We start from the raw sequence: 27,998 nt of genomic DNA on the forward strand, positions 1-27,998 counted from the left end.
ATAAAGACCTATATCATTTTGTATCTATCTGTTCAATACCAAACTACGAAAGTCCATGGTTAACACAAGATTCCATTGTGTTCCGTTATATTCGTCGCCAATGTTACGAACCCGATAAAGGAACACACAAAGTGTTTTTTCCTCCAAAGAAATGGAACGACAAACATTTTGTTCAAGCTGCTTCAGGAATGGATAACTATCAACACACTTTTAAAATATATCTTTTAATATATCCATGTTAACTGAACAAAAACAATTGTTAATATAAAACAATGATACAAAACAACATGGCAATACAATCTATGTACAATTAAATACATAACAATGTGGTAATAAAATCAACATCTATGTACAATTTAAAAATACAACACAATATACAATTAAATATAAAACATTGAAGTAACAAATGACAATAAAAAGAAAATAAATTCAGTAGGAAAACATCCTTAATGATGTTATACATACATCTAACAACGCCTGTTAGAAATGACAGCTATGAATAAATATAAAAAAAAAATCAATCATTTAAATAAGATATATAAAATGTGTAAAATTGTCAATAAACAATAACCGATTCTATTGGTCCATTCTGGATACACAATGTAACGGTGGTGTTGTAAACACCAGTGTCCATTTATCACATATTGCACGACATTTCCGTAACATAAACATTCATAAATATGATTCTAGTGTGTATTGCTATGTAGCGTACCAATAATCACAAGTCACTGTTTAACAAAAACTGAAGTTTTTACCTTATCATATAAATAATCCTATATATTTTATATTCTATTTCTTTATACAAAATAGCAGTATTTCAACGTTTAAATCAGCTGGAATCACATTTTTATTAATAACTAATTTAATAATCTCATTTTTATCAATAACTCGCTTAATAAGGTACAGAGTCTAAAGTTACAAACCCAGCTATCACTTATAGTTGTTTCTGGACTTTGACTTCTGTACCATTCTAGCCGCCTGTCCGTAAGAAATATTGCTCTCCACTGTATCCCAGGTATCCGCCTCACCAGTAGCCATCCCTGGAGGAGTAGCCATTCCGCTTGCTCCCATTGACATCATTGGAGCACTAGAAGGGACTGCAGCAAAACGAGCACGGGCACTACCTCTTGGACGTGCCATGCCGCTTCCCATGCTAGGAGCCATCGCCGAAGCCATACCGCTTCCCATGCTAGGAGCCATCGCCGAAGCCATACCGCTTCCCATGCTAGGAGCCATCGCCGAAGCCATACCGCTTCCCATGCTAGGAGCCATCGCCGAAGCACTGAAGTTTGATCTGACATCTTCCATGTTGGTAAATTCTGCCAACTTTTTAGAGCTTGCAGAAGCGGCTTCTAAATCGAAATTATTTCTCTGTAGTTTCTTGCCCCTTATGCCTTTACTGTCCATCTTAGCCTGTACTCTACGAGTCATTTCATCGTCATTTATTTGGTTCCCCATTGATATTTCCCTTTGTACCTCTTCGTCCACTTCAGCCATCCATCGTTCCAGTGATATTTCTTCCTGTGCCCCTCCTATGATAACCTGTGTGAGGGCCTTAGCACCCCTCAGTGGTATATACTGGCCTCCTGTTAGGTAGGCGATGGCAGTGAAGAATTCTTTGTAGGGATTGATATCTGGTTCACACCCAACAGAATATAATGTTATTCCCTTCGCTGCAAGTTGCCTTACAATGTCCATGGGATCCAGTCCTGCTGGACAACCATTAGGGAACCCGTCCCCATGGGGAGCTAGACCGTGGGGTGGGGCATCGGATACCAGCACACAGATTTTAGTAGCGTTCTCTCTCCAGGAAAGTTTAAGCATATCGTGAAGAGCGTCGGCCACAGCCTCCGGACTATCCCCTCCACCCTGTGCACTACAGCCATCCAACCATGACTTCATGGTGGACACGGAGGCAGTAAAGTCATGTGGGCGTGTCACAAACGAAGGATCCTGAGGGGGGTGGTCGCGGTATTCCACCAAGGCCAAATGTACGTCACTTTTTTCACTTGACACAATTTGTTCCACAATTGCACGAATGTTGGTGCGAGCTGTGTCAATATAACTGCCCCATACTTCCCGTACAGTCCATAGCGAAGGCGAGATCTAACACAGCACAATCATGTTTCGCTAGCGACGGCTGAGAAGGTGTTCCTTCTACGGTTACTTTGTTCGTAGCCATCTTTTAATACCGATATGCGTGTATACTGTAGAGGCAATAGGTAATATCGAGATGATATGCTTACGGTCCACTCAGAATAAATGATGGGTAGACATTACGCCTCTCAATATTTATTTGTTGTGGTTGGAAAACCCGGTGTGTCTATATATACACGTGTAAACCAGAGACATATATACAGAGAGATAAGTAACATCGCTATTTCCCCGTACACGTAGTGGCTGGCTCCCTTTATTCGTGACCACTCAAGCATATCCCTTATCGAGAGCGTCCTGTGTCCTATCAAACCAAGCGAGCGCAGGTAAATCGGGCTTTGCGCATGTGTGTATCGATGTATTGGAACTTATTCGAGATGTTCTGGTTAATCCGCCATTACGTCAGACCAAAACATCGTCATTTTAAATACACACAGAAAGCACATCGTTTTATTTTGGCCACTACAAAAGTTACCACATTAACCAAAAACTATCAAACTTATGGGATATAGTCTTATTGATCATGCACATTGTTGTCATTTATCCGTATTTTCGAAAATCCATTGGGTCCTATTCGACATGTCCAAGTTTGTAATTAGCCGCCATTACGTCAGACCAAAACATCGTCAATTTTAAACGCACACAAAAAGCACATCGTTTTATTTTGGCCACTACAAAAGTTACCACATTAACCAAAAACTATCATACTTATGGGATATAGTCTTATTGATCATGCACATTGTTGTCATTTATCCGTATTTTCGAAAATCCATTGGGTCCTATTCGACATGTCCAAGTTTGTAATTAGCCGCCATTATGTCAGACCAAAACATCGTCAATTTTAAACGCACACAAAAAGCACATCGTTTTATTTTGGCCACTACAAAAGTTACCACATTAACCAAAAACTATCATACTTATGGAATATAGTCTTATTGATCATGCACATTGTTGCCATTTATCCGTATTTTCGAAAATCCATTGGGTCTTATCGACATGTCCAAGTTTTGTAATTAAGCAGCCATTACGTCCGACAAAAACATCGTCAATTTTAAACGCACACAAAAAGCACATCGTTTTATCTAGGCCACTACAAAAGTTACCACATTAACCAAAAACAATCATACTTATGGAATGTGGTCTTGATTATCATGCACATTGTTGTCATTTATCCGTATTCTCGAAAACCCCATAGGGACTTTTCGAAAATTGGAGATTCCCGCCGATCTTTCCTGCGTTGTGTTTGACTTTCATACTCAAAATACAAACACTTGGACAGCAAATTGTGATATATTTCATATTGATGACACTTCTGCACTTTGATATTAATAAAATTAACGCACATAATTGGATCTTGGTGATGATTTCAAATAGAAATTATCGATAATTATGTGTCTGGTTTTCAAGTTTTCTCCAATATGGCGTCTAGTGAGGACTGAACCGAGCGACCGCAAAGGATTGTGGGAAGGTCAGGGGCCACTATGTAAACACAAGGGCAAATAGAGAGCTGCCAATCTCTCTGTTTATATGTCTCTGTGTAAACATACTGTAATGATGTCACTGTTCTAACATATGATTGGTCAGCCGTACGGCTTACATGATTGTAATAGCTAAAAATAACCCCAGTATTCATCGAGCTCTATAATATTTGTGGTATAAATAGAACGATGTGTATTGCACCATCAACATGAAATAGTTAATTTACTCATCGTGACGTACTAGTATTCAATATCATTTTTTTTATTTGAAACAAAGAGTAATTTTATACGACTGTCAGCTGTCGAAATGTAAACTGGCTCGCCGTGTTTGGTTTATGTAAACATTGCCGTACTACATAGCCAGGGTTCGTACATATGTAGCTGTTGATCCAGATCGATAAATAAAAATCAAGATAACTCAAGCATACGTTAAATGCAGTTTTGTCTGTCACTTTCCTTAATTTCAACATCTTAATGACCGAAAAATGAAATGCAGTCAGTACATCTAATGTAGTGCAACTGTCGTGCATAAAATATCGCAGACTATAAGTATTAAAATATTGTTTTCCATTTTTTTGAGATCGTTTGTCCTTCTATGTGGGATCAGCCTGAAATGTAGAACATTAGCATACATTTGTTTTTTATTCAAATAAGTTCGAATATTAAATATTATTACACATTTTAGAAGTTTACCATAAAAAAGTAGCATAAACGGAAAATTTGCTTTTTATCTTTACAAGAAATACATGCCACCCAGCCCATGTCCGACTAATTAACGTGTATTTCAAGGTTTAAAAACCATGTTCAGCGGGTGAAGGACTTCTTTATTAGTAAGGTTTACCGTGGACGATAAAAACAGGTTCTGATCTAATCTGGTCTTAATCGTTTGGTCCGGTTTGGCCAGGTCTCGGATGATCTCAACGGTCCCAAAATGTGGTCAGATCTGGTCACGTATTATATATACTGACTCGTATGCATACAGAATATAACTTTACCGTCACCTTTAACTTTGAAAAAGGATAATTGAGAATAACGTCTTAAGATCTGATTAGACTCTTTGTTTTGTACTGGAGTTTTTTTCCCTGACCTCACTTCTTGATTGCCACAGTCCTATAAAAAGGACAAACATCTGTATGATTGACTTTTATATCTTATTTTAAATTGACATGTGGTGTATTTGTTATTAAATTCTTATTTAAAATGGCTTTTTAACCTGTGTGTATACAACTTAACATAGTACAGGTACACTCTAGGTGTATTTACCTATCTCTCGTGAGTCAACAAACAAATTAACATGTTACAGGTAGTATTAATTGTCGAACACGTGTACATACCTCTTGTGAGTCAATAAACAAATTAACATATGACAGGTAGTGTTATTTGTTCAACACGTGTACATCTTATTTGTAGACAATTACTCTTAACCTGGTTTGACGATCTCTTCCACGTAAGTCAACAAACAATTGAACATCTTACAGGTAGTAGTATTGGCTCGTACATACATAAATATCCTTTGTAGACAATTACACATAGCCTCGTATAACGATCTACCATACGTGAAATAAAACGAACAATTTAACATCTTACAGGTAGTGTTATTGTCTATATTGGTCTTTTACGTCTGAGGAAGATAACAGCTGTTATCGAAACGTTACTAGCGATAACTTCATTGTGTTAAAAAAATAACCATTTATATAGTTATCCTTATCAACCGGAGGAAACTGAAGACAACATACAGAACAGAATTGCGGAAACAATATAATAACCAATCTACAATAAAAAAAAATCAAAAGTTTACATTAAACAATAGTTTATTTTATTTCTTAACAATGACACGCAAAACAAGCATACATACGTATATAATTCAAATCTTCTATAAATCACTAAAAAAAGACAAGTATTAACAAAAAAGGAAAGCAATGGCATTAACAAACAGTTCTTCGGTAAACACCGGGTCATTGGAGATATGAATATTTGAAACAATAACACAGCAATATATATGTGATATGTTCTTCCAAACACCGACAGATTCGAATTACATTCGACTAGACGTCACATTGACCATACCGATTGTAATTATGTTTCAAAATCGGAAAAAAAACTATGACAACACTTCAACAAAGGAGAAAAATGAGTCGTATGCCCCGAATAGGTAAGCAACTTTGTTTTGTCTAGGTCAAATTTATACAATGTCATGTTCTCGTGTTAAAGCGACTATAACTGTAAAATCACTGTCGAGTGTTATCAGGCGTGACATTTTTTTAAACCCTTAATTATGCAACTAAGGCAATCACTTAATCACGGCAATTAGAAGCGTCCACAACCGTGCTTTGTAAAATCGACCGCGGTAAACACTAAAACTGGCACACGTATAGTTATAGAACATGGTGTATCGATATCACTACTTATAAGAGGAGATCACAGATTAAGGAGTATGGAATCTATAGTTATAGTCGCGTTTAAGGATTCTATAAAATACAATACCTAAAACTATAAGATAGTACATTGCCATTCATTATTTTGGCTAAGATGAATACTTGTTTCGCGTTTTCGACTTTTGCAACATCCTAGAAGCCTGTTCATACGTTATATATCGCTCTCTACAATATTCCAGGTGTCCGTCCCGTGGATTTCCTCTGATGTCGCATCTGCCTCCTCCATGGGGGTCTCTAATTGGTCAACACCAACCGACCTGTCCTCAACAACAGGGATTACATTCAAAGTCTGACCTAATGTCTGCCATGTTGGTGTAACCAGCCATCCGTCTAGAGGTGACTGAAGCTGCTTGTAAGTCGAAATCATTCCTCTGCCACCTTTTTGCCTGTTATATCTTTTGAATTCATCTTAGCCTGAATTCTGTTGGTCATTTCATCGTCATTTCAAATAACATTTTTAAAAAAACGACGGTACTTTTTTGAATATAGCATTAAACTTCCGAAAACACGTATATTAAAATATTGTTCGGTAAACAATATTTAATAATAATTAATAATTAATATATTTATTCATAAATAAATAAACACACTTCTTTCAAAATGATAAAATTACAAACATCTTTTTCATAAAAAAAACGGGTCGCCTTGTAGTAATAAAAATGAGTACCTTTACAATCCTTTTCAGTCAAATACATTTTGTAAGTGCACTGTCGTCGATATAAAGAAGTCCAATACCACATTCAGTGAAGTTATTAGCTATTTATGACATCTCGTGGGATATTTTTTCAGAGGATTTCTACATCCTACTAAATATTTTTAATTTATTTGAACTTAGCATATAGTTTTGAAGTTGTATCGAAATAAAGGGCAGTAACTCGTGATGCACTAAGCAATGTATATGCGCTTACATATATATATAAGCTAAACTTTCTATTACTGGTATTGTGCATCTGACAAAGCATGATAACCATTTAACAGTTATTCTTATTTTATCTATTTGGAAGGTAAATATGTTTCCAAAATTAGTTATGAAACTTTTTGTTTCTTTTGTGGAGATAATTAAATTGCATCAGAAACCCACAGGAACTTGGCACATTATGATACATATAAATATGTATGGTCCATGAAAATTATACCCGGCCCCTGTGGTTGGTATGGTATCGATATACAAACCTATTTTATATAGTTATAAAACACACATAGAGAATGATTTGTGAATTAATCACTGAAGCGATTGGTGAGGGGTTATCTCCTTTTGATGTCTCACTTAATCAAACCAGAAACAACAACAACAAACACATCAACAGAAAAAGACAAGTTAAGTTCCATTTGCTTTTCATGATAGGTTGTTCTTCAATATACGAGTTTTATATCCGACATATGGCTTTCGACTCTATAGTCCAAGTCCGGACATTCATATAAAGTATAATCAGGTAAACACACCTGAACATTTACGTTCAGATCAATTATGGTAGATAAGTTTACCTATAGTACATATATCTTTATACGGTGTCACCCTGTTTCTCCTAAAACTGAAAAATATATATCTTGATTGTCCCAAAAACTTATGTAAACCAAAATAGGTGGAGTGTTGTTTTAACAGTTAGGTTACCTGTTACCTGTACAGGTAAATCGAAAGTTCCTGTTACCTGTATAGGTAAATTATGCTGTCTGTTACTAAATATATGTAAGTAAGTAAGTAAGTAAGTAAATAGTTTATTCAAGTGTCACATGTTTCAATACAATACATAAAATACAGTTTTCATCACTGAGTTATTAAAACACCCGGCCGATTTCGACCTATGAGACACTGTCATATCATCATCTAATAAGAGCTATGCATTAACTAAATTTAAGAAATACATGCTAAAATATTCTAAAGTATTGTCACATTTGCTTACAATATATTACAATTTTAAAATGTACAATAAACCTGATCCAATTCATAAAATATTCAACTATGATAAAATCAGATAAATCTGACACAATTTCTAAAATATCTCATCCTTAAAAGCATTGCCGTCTTCTGTACATTTTATATAAAACAGATGATAATGAGCACTGTAGTGCATTATTATTCATTAAATATATAAGTTTATGTTGGGAGTCAAGCTCAAAAAAAGTAGGATTAAACAATCCTGCTTGCTCCAACAAAGTATTTCTTAAATCATCGTAAAAATCACAATCAATCAGGAAGTGAGTTTCATCTTCAATATGGTTTGAACTACATAATCGACAAACTCGTTCTTGTAATGGAGTTTTTGGAACAGTGTACCGACCGGTCTCTATATTCAATTTTAAGTTACCACAGCGAAATTTCGCTAAACATTTACGGTGGTGCCTACTGATAATCGTGGTGACATAATATTCAGGTGTAACATAATATTTATACTTTCTGTAAGTTCTAAGTTTGTTTCCGTTCTCATTACCAATATCATTCCATAAATCTCTATACCAGTTTCCTCTATCCTCATTACTTAATACTATTTTAGCAATATTTAAACAATGAATTTTATCAACATCATGTATTAAAAAGTCTGTAAGATCACGATCCTGGAGAAATTTCTTAGTTTTGGTTTCCCAACTCTTTGGAGTAGACAGAGACCATGCATGTATCTTATACGTTATTCTGTCCATATCTGTACTACGAAGTCTTAGCCACAATCTACACACTTCAAGTTTTTGTTTCACCATACAGGAATCCCAGCCCATGTCGCCACGCGTTGCGATATTTGATGCGTTTTTTCCACAGCCAAGAAAGTATCTACATGCTCTGTTTTGAACAGTTTGTATAAACTTGTACGTATTTAGGCCCCATATACCCGCGCCGTAAAATAAAACAGGCTCAACCAGCGATTCATACAATGATTTAAAAACTGAATATGTCATTCCACCAGCTAGTATAAATTTAGTATATAGGGCACATAAAGCTCTACCCGCTGATTTTGAGAGTTCACGTGCAGTAATAGTCATATCAGGGTGTTCAGTGAACCATAGTCCTAGGTACCTATAACGGTCCACGGTCGAAATGTCAAGGTCGCCACAGGTAAAGCTCACGAGAGATTGAGGCACCGACGGGTTTCTGAAGTGAATCACTTTGGTTTTTGACTGATTAACCTGTAAGCGCCACTTTCTACACCACTCGCCGAGACTGTCTAACATACGTTGGAGAGAGTGTTCATCCGGGGCCATCAGCGCGATATCATCGGCGTATAGGAGGAGTGAAATGTAAATGTTATCTACCGGTATGCCACAGTTCAGACCATTTATGTCATGCACAAGGTCATTGATGTATATAGAAAAAAGTGTTATATGCGTTAAAAATAGATAAAATAAAAATGATGTACAGTATATGGTATAATTTGTGTTAAATATATAGAAAAGATTATACAATATATTTTGTTTAAGTGTCACATGTCAATTTGACATAAAACATCATAAGTTTTAAAACTATACAGAATTATTAAAATTAAAATTTGACACCTAGCCTATGAAGTAAAGGCTAATGAGACACTCGTAGAAATAAAAAAAAAAAAAGTACATATTACATATTAAGTGCATGACTTCTCAATGATTGTTACAATGAAGCGAATCTGAACATGTCTTACAATGGTGGATCGTTAGGGCCAAATATCAAATCTCGCATTATCGCTCTCTCAGCCTTAGGTCGAAAACGTGATAATGTGAAAATGCGACGGCGAAGAAGCTAAAACGCAAGGGCATAGGCATCAGACCACAGCTTCTCGCTTCCAGGAAAAATTCCATTACTAATGTGCACATTCAAGACGTGAATATTTCGATACCAACTTGAAGTTTACAGACACGTCAACATGATAACGGCTAAGGCCAATATGATTGTGGGATTACTGTTTAAATATTTTACATACATGATCATGGACATATACATTTTTTAGATCTTTTACAAACGTGACCATAGACATGGAAAGGGTTTAGATTTGTTATATACATTACCAAATAAATGTTTTAAAGTCTATACAAATCATGAGAAGACCCGGCCATGTGAACTGTACATCTGTTTGGTTTTCAATGTGCAAGAAGGACCGGAAGACTTTGGAAAATGTGCAGCGCCACGCCACAAAGATTGTGCCTAATATACACAACATGAGCCACAGAGAACAACTAAAGACGTTAGGTTTACCATTACTGGAATATAGACATGGGAGAGCAGATACGTTCAACCTGTTTAAGATCTATAACGATCTAGTTGACTCCACTACAGATAACATTACACTGATGACAGGTCTGAGCGTTCATAACCTAAAACGTCACAGCAAAACAAGCAGTGATTGATAAATGCAACAACTTTGAATTGTTTTAAATCACGCCTGAATGGAGACTGAATCGAGCCTGAATCGAGCCTTAGTCCGGCATGCTACAGTATGGGAGTAGGTTTGGAGCCTGTACCAACCATACCTAGACTAGGATGGCCACCTTGGTGAGTTACGGGTCAGATCTCCGAATGTCATCTCAGCTCAGCCAATCAGTCGCCTCATAGGAAATTGTCTGTGTGATTCAGTCAGACGTATAATTCCTGTATATCTGGTATACATGTATTCGCCGGAAAACCTGTAATCCCGGGTTATTCTGTATTGTATTGCAGTAAACCTGGTAGAACATGCAGATTCCACTTGTGGTAACCTTGTAAAAGTACCTTTCTGAATGTCCACATTAAGGTATACAGAGGTGTTTACTTTTTCTTACTATCCATAATTTAGATTTAGTTATTAACTTAGAGTTACATCTCTGTGGAAATGAACATCTGCCCTTACACACAAATATAATTATATTCAGAAATGTGCACGTTTATAAAAACCAGCAATTACTTTCTTCTGTATGTCCTTTGTTTAGAATCTTCGTAGAACAATGTTACAAAAAATATTTAATTAATGATTATCACTTTTTTGCCAACTGTTGAACCTTTATGCTTATTTGGAAAAGGGCTTCAATAATGTTATTATAACTTGTTCCAAATCCTATTTGGTTTGATTTATGACAATAAGAATATGTTTCAATCAAATCAATTGTAGAGCAACGTAGTGGGGCGGGTTACGGAAGTGTACCGCAGAGGAGCGGAAATTACAAGTCTAATTTCAAATAGATTCATTCTGATCATTATATTTAATTACATTTGTGACAATTCTGCTTTAATCAGATTGTGAGCATTCTGTTATAATTAGATTGTGATCATACTGATAATAGATTATAATGTGAAAACATCAGTTGGAATTTGATCAAATAATTAAATATATTGTAATTAATAAAAAGGGGGGAAAAGATATCTATGCTGTTATGTAACGTCAACCTATATAGATAGGTGTCAGATTTATATAAGTGTCTTGACACTTGTTTCTGATTCCTTTTTGTATCATTTATATGGTATATATATATATATATTGTTAAATGGAAACTGACAAATAAAAGACAGTTTAAACTAAGATTCATTAGATTGTGATAATCCTGTTATAATTAGATTGTGATAATTCTATTATAATTAGATTGTGATCATTCTATATTAATAAGATTGTGATCATTCTATATTAATTAGATTGTTATAATCCTGTTATAATTAGATTGTGATAATTCTATATTAATGAGATTGTGATCATTCTATATTAAGTAGATTGTGATCATTCTATATTAATGAGATTGTGATCATTCTATATTAAGTAGATTGTGATCATTCTATATTTATTAGATTGTTATAATCCTGCTATAATTAGATTGTGATAATTCTATTATAATTAGATTGTGATCATTCTATATTGATAAGATTGTGATCATTCTATATTAATTAGATTGTGATCATTCTATATTAATTAGATTGTGATCATTCTATATTAATTAGATTGTGAACATTCTATATTAATTAGATTGTGATCATTCTATATTAATTAGATTGTGATCATTCTATATTAATTAGATTGTGATCATTCTATATTAATAAGATTGTGATCATTCTATATTAATTAGATTGTGATCATTCTATATTAATTAGATTGTGATCATTCTATATTAATAAGATTGTGAACATTCTATATTAAGTAGATTGTGATCATTCTATTATAATTAGATTGTGATCTTTCTGTTTTAATTAGATTGTAATCATTATTCTATTTTATTAAATTGTAAGAAATACACTATTGTAAAAAGTTTGGAAGGGACTTCTACAAATACGAAAACCAAATCGCCCACTTTCTTTTTCCTTCCGTCGAACAATATTGGCCGCAATTTATGCGCAACGTCTGAACGGGATCTCTAGATCAGAGCAAGGTAAAATATTGATTGTCTGCTTCAAATGAAATGTCACTTTTTTAAATAAAAAATGAAAAACAATTGAAGAGATAACTTGGGCTTTGTTTAAATATTAAATATATTGAACTCGTCAAATCAAACGAACGTACGACAATTAATAGGTAAAGACAGGAATAGTGTGATATGTACTCGGGAACACGAAAGGTGCTCCATAGTGTCTAGACTCACGAGTTTTATGCGATTCTCGGTCGGAAATGTCTGATAGATGTTTAGTGTGTGCGGTGGTTTAGCTTCCAGATGGTAAATGATGGAACAAACTTGGAGTAGTGCGATTTTCTCATTGTTCTAGCTGTATTCCTGTGTGACGTCGAACATAGCGATATTCGCCACTGTCACGGGTAAGTCAGCATCCCCAGCACTGAAATCCCAAAAGCAACCTTAGTAGGATTGGTTAAAGACTACAAGGGGTACAGGTAGTTATATTTGTTGTTTGTAAAAGGTGTCTTAATGACCTTTTGAGAGGTATCAGTAATCATGCGTATGGTTGGTATATATATATCTTGTCAGGTCATAGACAAGCGGCTACGCTGACCCGTCAATTAGACAGGTTTTTTTTTTTTTATCGTCGAAGACTTGGATTCGTTTTCAGTAATGGAAATAGATCATTAATATCAATATTAATATAATTATCTTAAATATTATTTAACAATGTTTCAGCAGTAAATTTCAAATTAACACATTGCATCAGTGAACATTTAAAGCAAAGTCAAATTTAGCGATTTAGATATATTCACTGCCATCCAGAAAATAAACCTATACACACTTTTTTGACTTGTTGCAATATATTAAGTGGAGGAACCTGTTTTCCAAGATATCAAAAAAAAATGCATATGAGATGTTCTATAACATTATAATCTCTGAATGATCCCTTAAAAACAGTTACGTTATTCTGTGAAAAATTGCACTCAATTTAACGAAAGGAGGGGTCAATATTTGGGCCCCCACTTTAATTTCTTTCTTTTTTTCAGATAGGCGTTGACCGCACTTTTAAAAACATTCTCTGCAAAGTAACCAGGAACTAGTGGTTGCAGTGCATATACATCCGATCTGCAACACGTCAGTGTTGGCAAAGATAAACCACAAAACAAGTAGACTAATCTCTTATACCCCGATAAGGACATCGTTCTCCTATAGTGTTTACGTTACACAATGGAAAAAAAGTAAATAAAGGCACAGCTATTTAACACGCGGACATTAAACAAACATGCTTATCTGTCTGGTGACGTCCACCAGTTACTGAGCAAGTTCCCTGTAAAGTTTGAACAGTGCCTGTCTGGATACTAAAGGTGAGTAAGTTTTAATTGTTACCATTATCGTCCAGATGTAAATTCTAATTAACCAAGTTATCATTATCGTCCAGATGTAAATTTTTAATTAACCAAGTTATTATTAGAGCCCACATGCTATACGATATTATCAATATAATATTTACTGTATGTGAATCACAACGTAAACGTGGTGCGAGCGTTTCCTAGATTTATTTCAAGATTTTCAAGATTTGTCACGAGGTCTCGCGTTCAATAAGAATTTCACTGTCAATAGAACCCATGTCGTCAACTACTTTTACGATTGATATGTGATGACACACGTTGATACATCACTGATTAGATCAACTATCAAGTTAGAGTCGATTTTTATTTGGTATTCAATTTATTTCTATTATTGTTTTCAAAGCAATCAGTTTCTGAATATTAAATGACTAACCAGAGCATCATAAATTTGCATACGCGTTAAAATAGAGTGGAGATCTTTTTTTTTTTTTTTTTTTTATATATTCGTGTACTTCAAAAAACTCTATGCAGTTGTTATTATTCAGGGTTTGTCTAATTCAAAAGAAATAGAGTTAAGATAAAATAGGTTGGATAGAGTACAATCTAGTCAAAATAAGACGTGTAAGTTCTGTCCCTCTACGATACACTGCAATACGTTTATTATACATTATTTCATTACACATTATTATATATTATCATCATACACTTTTAGTGAATAGTGTAAGGCTTGGTTCTGTGAGACACATCTGTTTCTGATATATCTCAGAATCACATGCATACGGAATAACGTAGACAAATCCAACATCATCTACGGAATTAATAAAATATGTAGTTAATGTCTTCTGGGAAATTGTGTAAATTTGTATACATATAAAGTACCATGGATATATTTGACTTTTTTATACCTCGTCAAATCCAAGGTAATATGGGTGTGATAGCATGAGTCACTTTCGCGGTGTTCCAAGTGTACGTTTAAACGACCGTCACTTTTTATTAACGAGAGTTCAATAAAGACTTTAAAGAGTGTAGTTATTTCAAACAGTCAAACTTGATTGTGATTCTTATAAAGAACGAGATTTGAATTTGAGACAATGAATGCTCTTCCACTCGATGAAGGAGCCGAGATGAAGCTGAAACTACATATAATGGTTCTGCTCCGTGCCTAGCTGATCATGGTCGTGTTCCGCGTGCCTTCCAACAAAACGGGAAGTTACCTTACAGGGAGCAGTCATTCTCGAACTTTTAGGTTTTGCCGGTCTCACGAGAGTCTCGTTCTTTATAAGATATCTTACAAACTTTTCTTTATAAGATATCTTATATCTTTTATGAGATATCTTATACTAGTATATTATATAAGATATCTTTAAGATAAACTTTAAATAAGATATCTTATCAACATATAAGATATCTTATATAATATTATATTTTGGAAAATACTGGATCAACATTGCTCCTCGAATAAATGACAATTTGGCTTGCCATACTCACGCTGCAAAATAACGTCAAATGGCTTTTAGGGCGTAATTTAAAAATTGACTCACCACATATCAAAGAAAGCACATACAGAAGCATTGTTAGCTCTTCAGTCTGGGACCACACATATAACAGATACATCATCGACAATACAGTAACCGCTATATGGTAAACACTGGGTTTAAACAACATTTAGATTATCTCTGACGAACGACAACTATTTTCTGCAAATGCAATGATTTTATTTCGCTGTGATTTGTTCTGATGAGAGAAAGTTAACAGAAGAACAAATACAGATGAGTACCGTGTCTGGCGGACTGTATGGAAGGTCTACTTTATTGATTTACAGGGTATAGTCCACTTAAACAAAGTGTTGATGAGGTATGCAGCGTGCTAGTTTATGTACGTGTATATAATACTCTGTGTACAGTTTTATAATATGGTATAGAGGAAATCCCTAAATGGTCATAAAATATCACTTCGTTCTGAAAACACGTATACAGCTATGGTATTTGTACTTACTCTTCATGTAACTTGTGAATAAAACTATCGCTTACAGGTATATTGTATCATATTTCTTGCTTATTTCAGGTTCATTTATATCGCAGAATAATGTTGAATTTTATACAAGAATAACTATCTACAAATGCAACCCAAACAATAGTCATGTAATATACCAAAATGTTTGTTTGGGCATGTAATTTCTTAAAATCACCAATTATTTGCAGTTTCTTGTTTTGGGTTTCTTTGTGACAAGATGTAGCATGGAATAAAAATAATCAAACCTGAACAAATAGCCAAGCTGTTATGCTCACGAGTGTCTAGAGCACGGGGTAGGAGCATTTGTTTGTCCGGATTTGACTTTATGTACGTATAAAAACTTATTTTGTCTTGACCTTGAAATGCAAATGGCGGTTATGAATAATATTACACAAATATGGCATCAAGTGAAACATTTCAATCAATAAAAATGCTCCTATATCATACTTTTAATACATCTGATCATAGTAAGAAGTACATTTTTAAGACAAATTTGTAAATTAGTGAATTCGGGGCCCTTTCAAGAAACATGCATATTTTATCCCAAACTTAACCGTTGAACATTTCATTTCTAAAAGTAGTCTTCTTGCCATGTCTGGAGTTCTTTATATTGTCTAATAAGAGCATTTTTTGATGTTTGAAATACCTCCTTATATGCCATATTTGTGTGATCTTATTTACAAAGGCCATTTGCATTTCAAGGTCAAAATGAAAATAGTGTTTATACATATAATAAAGTCAAATCTGGTCAAACCAATGCTCCTATTTTGTGCTTGAGACAATTGTGAGCAAAATGACATCGTATATTGTGCAATATATGTTATACAAATGAGCTAATTATGTCCCCTGAAACATTCATTTTTCGTATGTTTTTTTTAAATTTACAAACAGCTTAACAAATTACATGTTAACAGCGACTCCCACGGTTTACCATGATACATACTAAACGTTTGCCATGTTACTTCTATTAAATTGCACCATAGTAGGAATGTCAAGGCTTGTAAAATATCACTGTTCTGACTTTATTTGATGTTTAGATGCCCCTCATTTAATCACATCATATTCCAAAGGTATCAGCGATGGTTTATGTTTCATTTGGTTTCAAGAGCAACAGTGATACACATTATAAAAATCACGTTTCCATGTCCAGTTTGACATAAGGTTATTGAAGGACACGATCGGTCGATATGTCGTACAACAAGTAGTATACCCTGGTAACACGGTGCTATTGTTTATCCATTCAAGCATTATCAAATTAAAAATGGTGAATATGTTTGTCACATATCAATTCATTTCCATAATGAACAGGATTACGAATTGGTATATCAAAAATGTATTACATGTCTTGTAACATTAAGTGACTAATATGTAACCCACTAATGCTTCACGTGCTGGCGTATTAACTGCATTCCATTACTCAGTTTGAATTTATCGGTCTAGAAATATTTGAACTTTCATTATCGTTAGTTTTCTGTAGAGGGAAAAAAAATCATGAAGATGAAAAATTACATTTGAAATCACTCCCATTAATTTTGGTAATCAGTAAAATTATTAGAAGCGCAGTAAGTATGATTTAATACACAATACTTGTAACCGCCATACCATGCATATGTAGGTTCCTTCACAGCCATAAAGGCACTGACATTAATGTCGTGATTTGGTCTCAATCGCCGCATTTATGGTACTCAATATCTTACTGCTTACGACAGCATCCACCAATTTTGATGTGTATCATTTTCAAATAGATTATTAAATCGTTCATATTGATTTATTAGTTCTTGGAAGAATATATGATATTGAACAGTATGTAATAAAACCCTCAGAATTAGTTCAATTTACTATGCCCTATATATTATTGATGGACTATATACTATATACTTAGTTTACCTGACTGTAGTCCGCTGTGTAAGAAATACTCAAGGGACACGAAATCGTGCCGAACTCCTCCCAGCTACTGTAGCTTCCACATGTATTAATCATTATTCCCGCCATGTTGATGGTTTAACAGCCTAACTACTTCCGCTCTCTGAGGCTGAATCATCGATTCAGAGATAATTAAGATAAATTATGAATTACTATGTTTATTCGCCAATTTCTTTAACTACATTGTATACATTAGTGTTTGTTTGGTGTGGCAGGAAAGATTAGTAAAATATTCATTTATTGTAAATAAAAGCATTGCATTGTGGGCAGCGTGCACTTTGAAGAAGATTCCAATGTCTCATTTTCATCGAATTGTCTAATCGACAGCCGAAGTTTTTTTTCTAAGCCTGTGGCGTCCTCGTAGAAAATGCTGAGGTAGCTGTCTATCATTGATTACTATACTTGCTGGTGTCAACAAAAAACTATGATACGTATACGAGAGTCTATACATTCCCTGCTCACACGCGAATCCGGATCTCACTGCTTTACCAGTTCTAAATTATACTGCTGTACACTGCTTCCTGAGGCGCTTTAGTATAACTGTTAAAACACTTAAAAACACTTCCGGTGCGTATTGATATGTCTACATATTAGAAAAAATAAAACCGCGCGTTATTAGGCTTCAAACTTTAAATAATGTCTTGTCCGAAATTTGTTAAACCAGTTTTAATGATATTTACGTTTGATGAGAAACAAGTATCCACGACCCCATTTATAAAGATTTTGCTATAGATAAGTTTGTTTGATCTCCTTTCGAGATTATTTTTGGTTTAAGTTCCAGTTGTTGCTGATTTTTGGCCCATAACATCTATCTTTTCCACGATTTTTGAAGTGCATTTGCTCTTTCTCATAGGTATTCAAGGTTTGGCAGCAGTTACATGAAAATAGAAGAGACTATTGAAAATGAGCCATATTTACACTTAAATGCTGCAACTATAATCCTGCCACAAGGTTAAACGTTAATATGGTACAAAAAAAAACCAATATGTGTGCAATGGTAAATTCATGAGGAAACAATATAATTACTATTTAGTCCAGTGTTCAATAGATTTACTGACGCAAATCAAATCAAAATATCTCCACACCAATGTGGATTAAGCACTGAGGGGCACCAGCAGCGTCGTCAACATCATTGACAAATTCAAGATGTTCCATAACTATTTTATGTTAAAGTCTACAACAAAGGTGATGTAAATATTGGCAAGTGGCGAAGATACTAATTCAAGACATAATTTAAAACGAATGCATAGTTTTCTATTATATAAAGTCGATGATGTTATGAACAAATGTAAAATCTAAATCTTGATTTAAATGTCACACTTTTTGGCTCGAAGATCACGTAACAGGCGAGGTAAAAGTACGTTATCGGTCAGAGGGTGTATAAAAACATAACTGTAAACAAGGCCTAGGAATGACTTGATCGCCTTAAGGTCCACCCCTATTATCACGGTGTACCATACACAATACGGACAACTCACGTTTTTTTAAGAACAAGTCATTCAAGTGTTAATACAAAGTTATGAAAGGAGATAAAAACTGTAATTGGATTAAAGATAATACCACTACAAAGAACACTATACGTGAGAACCGACGGATTAGTAGGTAAAGATGTAGACTATAGGTGGGTTAATAGGTGGCGACACTGTACCATTGATTAAAGTCCCTGGTGTATATGGGTAGGTGTGTACCCAGTGGATCACTGAGTACCATATAAACTCTTAACGATTGCTGCCAGGACATGACACCGGTTCAACTCTGATACATGCCATGGAGTTTATTTGGAAATATTAAAACTATCTTGGATGTTTTAATTGATTAGGTTTGGAACAATAACATCCATGAGGATGGGATCTGATTATTAAGAAACAAGTTTCCAGAAGGACCATGGGATTCGCCAGACATCATCCGTGTCATGTCCAAAACTTCCAACTCGACCACTCGGATGGAAGGCACTTTGTCACACTCCAGGTATGTACGAAGGGGGAGATATACTGTTCATACTAAATTAAATATTTTATTTTGGACATTTTCAGCACATGATCTAAGTGTTCTTCTAAAAGGTTTAATGTATATTATGAGTATGTGAGTTAAATTGATGCTCCTTGACTTAAGAAAATTCCTTAACATATTTTTTTTCATTAAGAAATCATAACAGTATCTAAGGAGAGTTCCTTTTACTACGATTTTCCTTTAACTTCAATATAATTAGTACTGTAACTACCTCTGCTAGCACATGTTAAATAGAAATACATTGTGTTACCAATATAATCTTTAGTATGTTTTTGTAATGCTCTGTTGTATTTTAATGGAAATGTTTTAATGTAAAGTATGGTCATTAACAAAGTGTAGTTACATCAATTCATTAGCTATAGTTTACGATGAAGCATTAATTAATGTACCGCACTCAAAATCTAACGTATTTTAAAACGTCGTTCAGAATAACAACAAATGGCTGGCAAGCAAAACTACTACTTGTCAATTGCATCTTCGAATTCTAAGGTTATAAAAATAACCATATATAAAAAAAAAATGTAAAGAATATTTCATTTCATCAATATTCCAACAAATCCCTAGGAATTTATCTTTCTCGGAATTTATTCAATGGACAATACAAGTATATATCATTCAGTAGAAAGTGCCCCTTTAATACGATGTATACTATAAACATTGGGTAACAAGTCTCGACCAGAAGGTTAACACAAAACGTAAATAATTACAACAGAACACAATAGGTTTGATGTATCGCCTGAGGTTAAATGTTTCGGTAGTAATTGCTAATAGTGATGACAAGCGCTCTATATCGTTGTGTGGTACTTATCTAATTAAACTCCTGATAGTTATATATAATTGGCGGCCAATACAGACGCCGTTGTAAGATTTTAGTTTGATTATATACTTGGTATGGCCACAGGGGTATGTCTAGTCTTATAATAAAAATATATATGCAGAGATACCTACATATAAGAGTAAGGAAACCATCGCTAATGAAATTCTGACCTTTTTAGTTTTTTGTTTAGTTTTTTCAGTTGTTGTTGAAATCCGACTTTAATTGGAACATAACAACTAGGATGAATGTTACATATCTAAAAAGTGAATGAATCGGTAGATTAAAGACTTCTGAAAAGATCGGTAGTAGAATTATGTAGGTAGGTGGAAGAGATCGGTAGTAGGATTGTGTAGGTAGGTGGAGGATATCGGTAGTAGGATTATGTAGGTAGGTGGAAGATATCGGTAGTAGGATTGTGTAGGTAGGTGGAAGAGATCTTTAGTAGGATTATGTAGGTAGGTGGAGGAGATCGGTAGTAGGATTGTGTAGGTAGGTGGAAGAGATCGGTAGTAGGATTATGTAGGTAGGTGGAAGAGATCGGTAGTAGGATTATGTAGGTAGGTGGAAGAGATCGGTAGTAGGATTATGTAGGTAGGTGGAAGAGATCGGCAGTAGAATTATGTAGGTAGGTGGAAGAGATCGGTAGTAGGATTATGTAGGTAGGTGGAAGAGATCGGTAGTAGGATTATGTAGGTAGGTGGACATTTTGCCCTGTAAAATAAGTTTGAAAAAACAAATTCACTGGCGATCGATGGTTCCCTTGTCATTATATATATGTATTTCTGTATATTGTATACATAAACGTTAATCTATATTATAAATAATATATATTGACTAGTTCCTGTGTATTCCTTATATAGAGTAATGCATTGGATCACGTTTTGGTGACTTATATTTTAGTATAATTTGACACTAGACTGTATAATTATGCACTAATATATACTAGTACGTGTGTACTGACCTAAATGGACATTAGTAAACTAATAACTATATTGATACTGGTATTTCGGTATAAATGAGAGTACCTTAATACTAGGATTACTGACACTAGGATTTTAGTACAGCTTGGTATAGTGTATATAGTTATGTGTATTAGCTTTTTGTGGCCGCCAAATAGTTATCACTTATTTATATTGTAGATCATAAATGATTGTTATTCCCACATTAACATACGTACTTTATACATGATTTATTACAGGTGCGGAATTCCTTTACATTACTCTAGTGTTGGTCCATGTACCCCGTGTATTGTCAGTTTAAAAGTAGCAGAATATGTATCATTTTGCTTGATTCAAAAACTTTAAGACAAATTATGGTTTTCATTCAAAGCCTTGCTTTGTGGAACAATAGAATATGATCCTATATTGTTTACAATTAACCAGAGAGATGTACTGTGGCACAATACAGGGCCACAGGTAGTGATGATCGTTTGACACGTGGACCAATAGGAAAGTAGCCTGAATAGTTCCAATGTTATCACAAAGGTAGAAAAACAATGTAAATAATTTGAGAACAGGCATTGACAGTTTTATTTTTTTAGATAAATACTACAAAATACAACCGAATAACGCTGAATAGTTTTGTTTCAAATCGATATTGTAACGGACAATGATAGAAAAGAAAACATGTTTATAATTCATGAACAAGGATTGGCACTTGAGTTTCCATTCAGAACGTACCCTTTGACATATAAAATGGTTGTAATGACACAACTGAATAGCGATTTACAAACCAACAACTGAATGACATCTTAAGTACAAAACCTAACAGATCAATGCCATTGTAAAGTTAAGATACTATACATGACGAAAACAGTAACTAGCGACCTTTAACGCTGACATTAGTACGGCTAACCTGATTGACAAGCATTCACTTTTCTAACTCATTTCAAAGTGTGCAAATGAAAAGGAAATTAAAACAATTAAAAATGACAAAACCAGCTTCATAATTTTATTTCGAAATAGTCATGGAAAATTAATAACAAATGCTTTCAGCATTCCATAACCTGACATACATATATGTAATCATCCAAACTTGATTTAAATTGGAATATAAATGTACACATCCTTTGACTGAGAGGTCAATGAGCAAAATGATTGGACATTTTATTGTTTGGTGTTGTATTTAAAAGTAATTGACATATATCGCTAACGTTTTCTAGCCTTGACCGCCGCGTGACTTGAAAACATTACCGAACTATAGTCAGAGTCACCTTACTTAAATTTGTGTTTGTATTCATATTTTATGCATACTACTGAAATCTATCGTGATAGTGGCTTTCTTTGCTTAGTCACTAAGTCGGGACATTTAACCTGTGATTGTAATTACTGGCTGTGACCTACCCTACTGACATGGGGGATTCCCTTACCAGGTCCCATTAACCACCTGTATAACAACACCACTCATGCGACACAAGGTTATAAAAACTCCCGGGATTAAATTCATCATTGATATGTTTTGGTCACCTAAATAGAACAGGAGCCTTTATATACCTGACCCATTGATATTTATTTTATATAAGTCACGCGGGTCGATTTTCTAATATCACGTATAGAACCATCATAAAGACCGACTTGACATATGTATAGGTGTAGTTACTTATCTCTCATCTTAATCAAACCGTTAATTATACTTATTTACTCACAGATTTAATAATCACGTTTAATAAAATAATATGCACATAAACTAAAGAAACATACATTCAAACCAAACCTCTCATGTATTTTTTAATTACTAATAACAAGACATAAATATATATATACCTGACACACATCTAGACCACTCCTCTGCGTTGTTCTATTCTTCCATCGCTAGCTGAACCATTCTTTTTAGGTAATTGTGTTCATCGGGTTGAATACCAAGTATTAACAATTATTTAGCCATGTTCCATTTTCATACATATTTTGATTTAGCTGTATTAAAACAGTGGCTATGCTGGTCAATGTTTATGCGCAATCTGTTGTATATATATACATATCAACATTTTGCCCGTTCACTAACATTTTTTTGACATAAATATATAGATAGAATAATACACTAAGAACAGATTGAGCAGTAGATACATGTAGTACTTGTTTTGTAACAAATAAAGGGCATTGTGTAATTGTTTCGGTGTCGGTCATGTTATGAGCGAAAAATGTAGAAATGGAGTGGCAAAAACGGAAAAGTAATCCTTACCTGGCATGGACGTCATTCTGGTCACTTTATCACCTGACTTTTTGTTATAGGGAGGACATTTGTATCCTTACCTGGCATGGACGTCATTCTGGTCACTTTATCACCTGGCCTGGATCATAGTGGAGATTTACTGGGCTAGCACAGACGATCAAAACGACGCCCTCTTCTTCATATATCTCACCAACCTTGGCTACATCCTATTGGTCAGTTTCACGTGGCTTGACCTGGCTGCTGTTATATACTTTATCCTTAAAATAAAGAAAGATGGCGACCAATGCTGTAAGTAATTTTTCAACGTGAATTATCCCAGATATTTTACCCAAAATGAAATTACCTAGTTAATTGGTTGTGATTTCATTAATTCCAAATGTAAAAGCTGATCATGTTTGTAGTGTATTTTTGGATTGTTTCAATTTCACAAAAAGGATGTACGTTTGGGAAATATGATGACACAGACATTCATATTAATGTTGCTTTTGTTTCAATGTTTCTAGGTTTCTACCTTCTACAATATACTAAAATAGCGTCATCTACGATATACTAAAATAACGTCCTCTACAATATACTAAAATAGCGTCATCTACGATATACTAAAATAACGTCCACTACGATATACTAAAATAACATCCTCTACAATATACTAAAATAACGTCCTCTACAATATACTAAAATAACGTCCTCTACGATATACTAAAATAACGTCCTCTACAATACACTAAAATAACGCTCTCTACAATATACTAAAATAACGTCCTCTACAATATACTAAAATAACGTCCTCTACAATATACTAAAATAACGTCCTCTACAATATACTAAAATAACGTCCTCTACAATATACTAAATAATGTCCTCTACAATATACTAAAATAGCGTCATCTCCAATATACTAAAATAGCGTCCTCTACAATATACTAAAATAACGCTCTCTACAATATACTAAAATAACGTCCTCTACGATATACTAAAATAACGCTCTCTACAATATACAAAATTAACGCCCACTACAATATACTAAAATAACGCTCTCTACAATATACTAAAATAACATCCTCTACAATATACTAAATAATGTTCTCTACAATATACTAAAATAACATCTTCTCCAATATACTTTAATAGCTTCCTCACCAATATACTAAAATAACGCCCTCTACAATATACTACAATAACATCTTCTCCCAATATACAAAAATAGCTTCCTCTCCAATATACTTAAATAACATCTCCAATATGCTCCAATAGCGTCTCCAATATACTAAAAATGCATTATCTACAAATATACTAAAATAACGTCCTCTACAATATATCAAAATAACGTTCTCTACAATATACTAAAATAATGTCATCTACGATATACTAAAATAACGCTCTCTACAATATACTAAAATAACAACCTCTTACAATATACTTGAGTAGCATCCTCTTCACTAGGATAAAATGTTTAATTGTTGTTTCTTGTGACATGGTTTTTAACATTAGACGCAGCCAAGAATAACCAGTTTTTTTGTTTTGATAAAATTCAAATCAGAAGATATATATATATCACGGAAGGAAAAAAGTAAAATAACATTAGGATATAGTCCATTCTATGTTGACAGGCATGCCACTGCTCTGGAAGGTCAACTGGATACTCTACAACATGGCGATGACGATAGCGATCATTGTAGTGGTGGTCTACTGGATCTTATTAGCTTCCTGTAAGTTCCATTCTCTCTTCCAATTTTACATATGTTGTGTCACATACGCAATTCATTGAATTTCATAGAACTGCGTTTATAATGTGTAATTTAAAGTGTTAAATACTGGTCTAACCTCTTTTGCACACACCATTTTGAAATACATACTAAAGTACTAAACATGTTATTGGTGTATCAGTTATTGTATACTGCCCCCGTCACTAGAAATACTAACACATGTTATTGGTGTATCAGTTATTGTATACTGCCCCCTTCACTAGAAGTACTTCACATGTTATTGGTGTATCAGTTATTGTATACTGCCCCCGTCACTAGAAGTACTAAAACATGTTATTGGTGTATCTGTTATTGTATACTGTCCCCGTCACTAGAAGTACTTCACATGTTATTGGTGTATCAGTTATTGTATACTGTCCCCGTCACTAGAAGTACTAAAACATGTTATTAGTGTATCAGTTATTGTATACCGCCCCCGTCACTAGAAGTATTAAAACATGTTATTGGTGTATCAGTTATTGTATACTGCCCCCGTCACTAGAAGTACTAAAACATGTTATTGGTGTATCAGTTATTGTATACTGCTACCTTCACTAGAAGTACTAAAACATGTTATTGGTGTATCAGTTATTGTATACTGCCCCCGTCACTAGAAGTACTAACACATGTTATTGGTGTATCAGTTATTGTATACTGTCCCCGTCACTAGAAGTATTAAAACATGTTATTGGTGTATCAGTTATTGTATACTGTCCCCTTCACTAGAAGTATTAAAACATGTTATTGGTGTATCAGTTATTGTATACCGCCTCCGTCACTAGAAGTATTAAAACATGTTATTGGTGTATCAGTTATTGTATACCGCCCCCTTCACTAGAAGTACTAACACATGCTATTGGTGTATCAGTTATTGTATACTGCCCCGTCACTAGAAGTGCTAAAACATGTTATTGGTGTATCAGTTATTGTATACTGCACCCTTCACTAGAAGTATTAAAACATGTTATTGGTGTATCAGTTATTGTATACTGCCCCCGTCACTAGAAGTATTAAAACATGTTATTGGTGTATCAGTTATTGTATACTGCCCCCTTCACTAGAAGTACTAAAACATGTTATTGGTGTATCAGTTATTGTATACTGCCCCGTCACTAGAAGTGCTAAAACATGTTATTGGTGTATCAGTTATTGTATACTGCCCCCTTCACTAGAAGTACTAAAACATGTTATTGGTGTATCAGTTATTGTATACTGCACCCGTCACTAGGAGTATTAAAACATGTTATTGGTGTATCAGTTATTGTATACTGCACCCTTCACTAGAAGTATTAAATATGTTATTGGTGTACCCTTCTAAATTCATTTATTCTTCGTAATTGAGATTTCCTATTGTCATTAGAACGTAAACTAGCACTGTTTTTATTTCCTTGTAGCTTTCGGTCCCGGCAGCATCAACAAACATCTTATAAATGGTGTCATAGCATTGTTGTACGTGTCCTTCACCGCCAAGCCGTCCCGCATCCTTCACTTTTACCAACCTTTAATATTCGGTTTTGTGTACACTGTTTTCTCTGTCATATACTTCGCTGCGGGAGGTGGTAATGTTTACGAAGTGTTGGACTGGAGTAAACCAGGATCAGCTCTCGCCCTTACTCTTCCTTTGGTCTTCATAGCTGTGCCCCTCGTCCATCTTGGCATATGTGGCATCTATTATGCACGTTTGGAAATATGGCGGAGATGCAGTCATTCAGCGGACGTAAATCCCACTGGAGAATCCGAAACCAACCCCCGAATGGACAGTGAAAATGGAATAGGGAGTACAGGTGGGAATAGTAACCAGATATCTACGATATCCAACGAGACCAAGAAATCCGGTGTCATATAAAAATATCATCCCACATAAATTACTAACCCAGGTGAATATTTATGGGGATGGATTTTTAGGACACCGCCACTGTGTAACCGATGGTTCTTTTGCTTGTAGGGCTAGTGCAAACCTCGTTTTCCAATAAACTACGTAAAAGAAGAAAGAACTTTGATGATCCTGATTCTCTGATTGCCATATGAATGTTTTGTGTTTTGTAAACGTTGAATTTTAGAATACATATGCCATACCCGTAACCCCCTGTGTATCGGTACACCATTATTAAACTGTTAAATGGTTCATTGTTCATTACAACTTACCTGATACCTGGCTGTGTATATATTACCTGATGGAGACAATCAACTATATAGGTGACGTTAATGAGACAGTGGTGATCGCAACTTCACGGAATACCAGGAAATCACATTGTGTTATTTTATATTGTGATAAACACAACAATCATGCTCAAAGATGCCAATAGCATTTCTGTGATAGAGTAATGTTACATGTTGATGTTAAATTATTAGTGGATTGTTTTCAACGTATTAATTGTGTCATCAAACTACCTCAGTAAGACTTTGATAAGTGTTGCTTAAATGAATCAATGAAGTTGGTCCGTTAAAATCACTTAGGATATCATTGGATATTGTACATGTTGGACTTTCAATAAGATGGGATGTCTTATGTTACAATATTGCATAGCTTGTGATTAATGTTGTTAGAGATCACGTTATCAGTATTCAAAATCTTGTGATTCATTTTTCAAATTGTTATTAAAATACAAAAAAATAAAAAATATGGTTTGTATTTGAAATTGGTAGCATAA

At 34.4% G+C, this 27,998-nt stretch overlaps 2 protein-coding genes across 2 annotated transcripts; one reads left to right on the top strand and one right to left on the bottom strand.

Annotated features, from left to right (window-relative positions):
* Positions 1-208: 208 nt before the first annotated feature.
* LOC117324418 lies at positions 209-2,297 on the bottom strand. The gene is given in 2 exon segments (XM_033880269.1): positions 209-2,064; positions 2,066-2,297. Coding segments are annotated over 2 exon segments (1,251 nt in total). The 5' UTR covers positions 2,183-2,297; the 3' UTR covers positions 209-930.
* Positions 2,298-19,259: 16,962 nt separating this feature from the next.
* Positions 19,260-27,953, top strand: LOC117324419 (protein rolling stone-like). Its single transcript, XM_033880270.1, has 4 exons — positions 19,260-19,575; positions 23,662-23,890; positions 25,213-25,311; positions 26,742-27,953. Exons 1-4 carry the CDS (start codon positions 19,492-19,494, stop codon positions 27,191-27,193), a joined length of 864 nt encoding a protein of 287 aa, XP_033736161.1. The 5' UTR covers positions 19,260-19,491; the 3' UTR covers positions 27,194-27,953.
* The last annotated feature ends 45 nt before the right edge of the window (positions 27,954-27,998 follow it).

Source organism: Pecten maximus, chromosome 3 (assembly GCF_902652985.1).
Source record: "Pecten maximus chromosome 3, xPecMax1.1, whole genome shotgun sequence".
Lineage (NCBI taxonomy): Eukaryota > Metazoa > Mollusca > Bivalvia > Pectinida > Pectinidae > Pecten > Pecten maximus.

Coding starts and splice junctions, on each gene's coding strand:
- LOC117324419 (XM_033880270.1), top strand. CDS start 19,492: ATGGGATTCGCCAGACATCATCCGTGTCATGTCCAAAACTTCCAACTC. Junction 19,576..23,661: donor GGCACTTTGTCACACTCCAG/GTATGTACGAAG, acceptor TTTTTGTTATAG/GGAGGACATTTGTATCCTTA. Junction 25,312..26,741: donor CTGGATCTTATTAGCTTCCT/GTAAGTTCCATT, acceptor ATTTCCTTGTAG/CTTTCGGTCCCGGCAGCATC.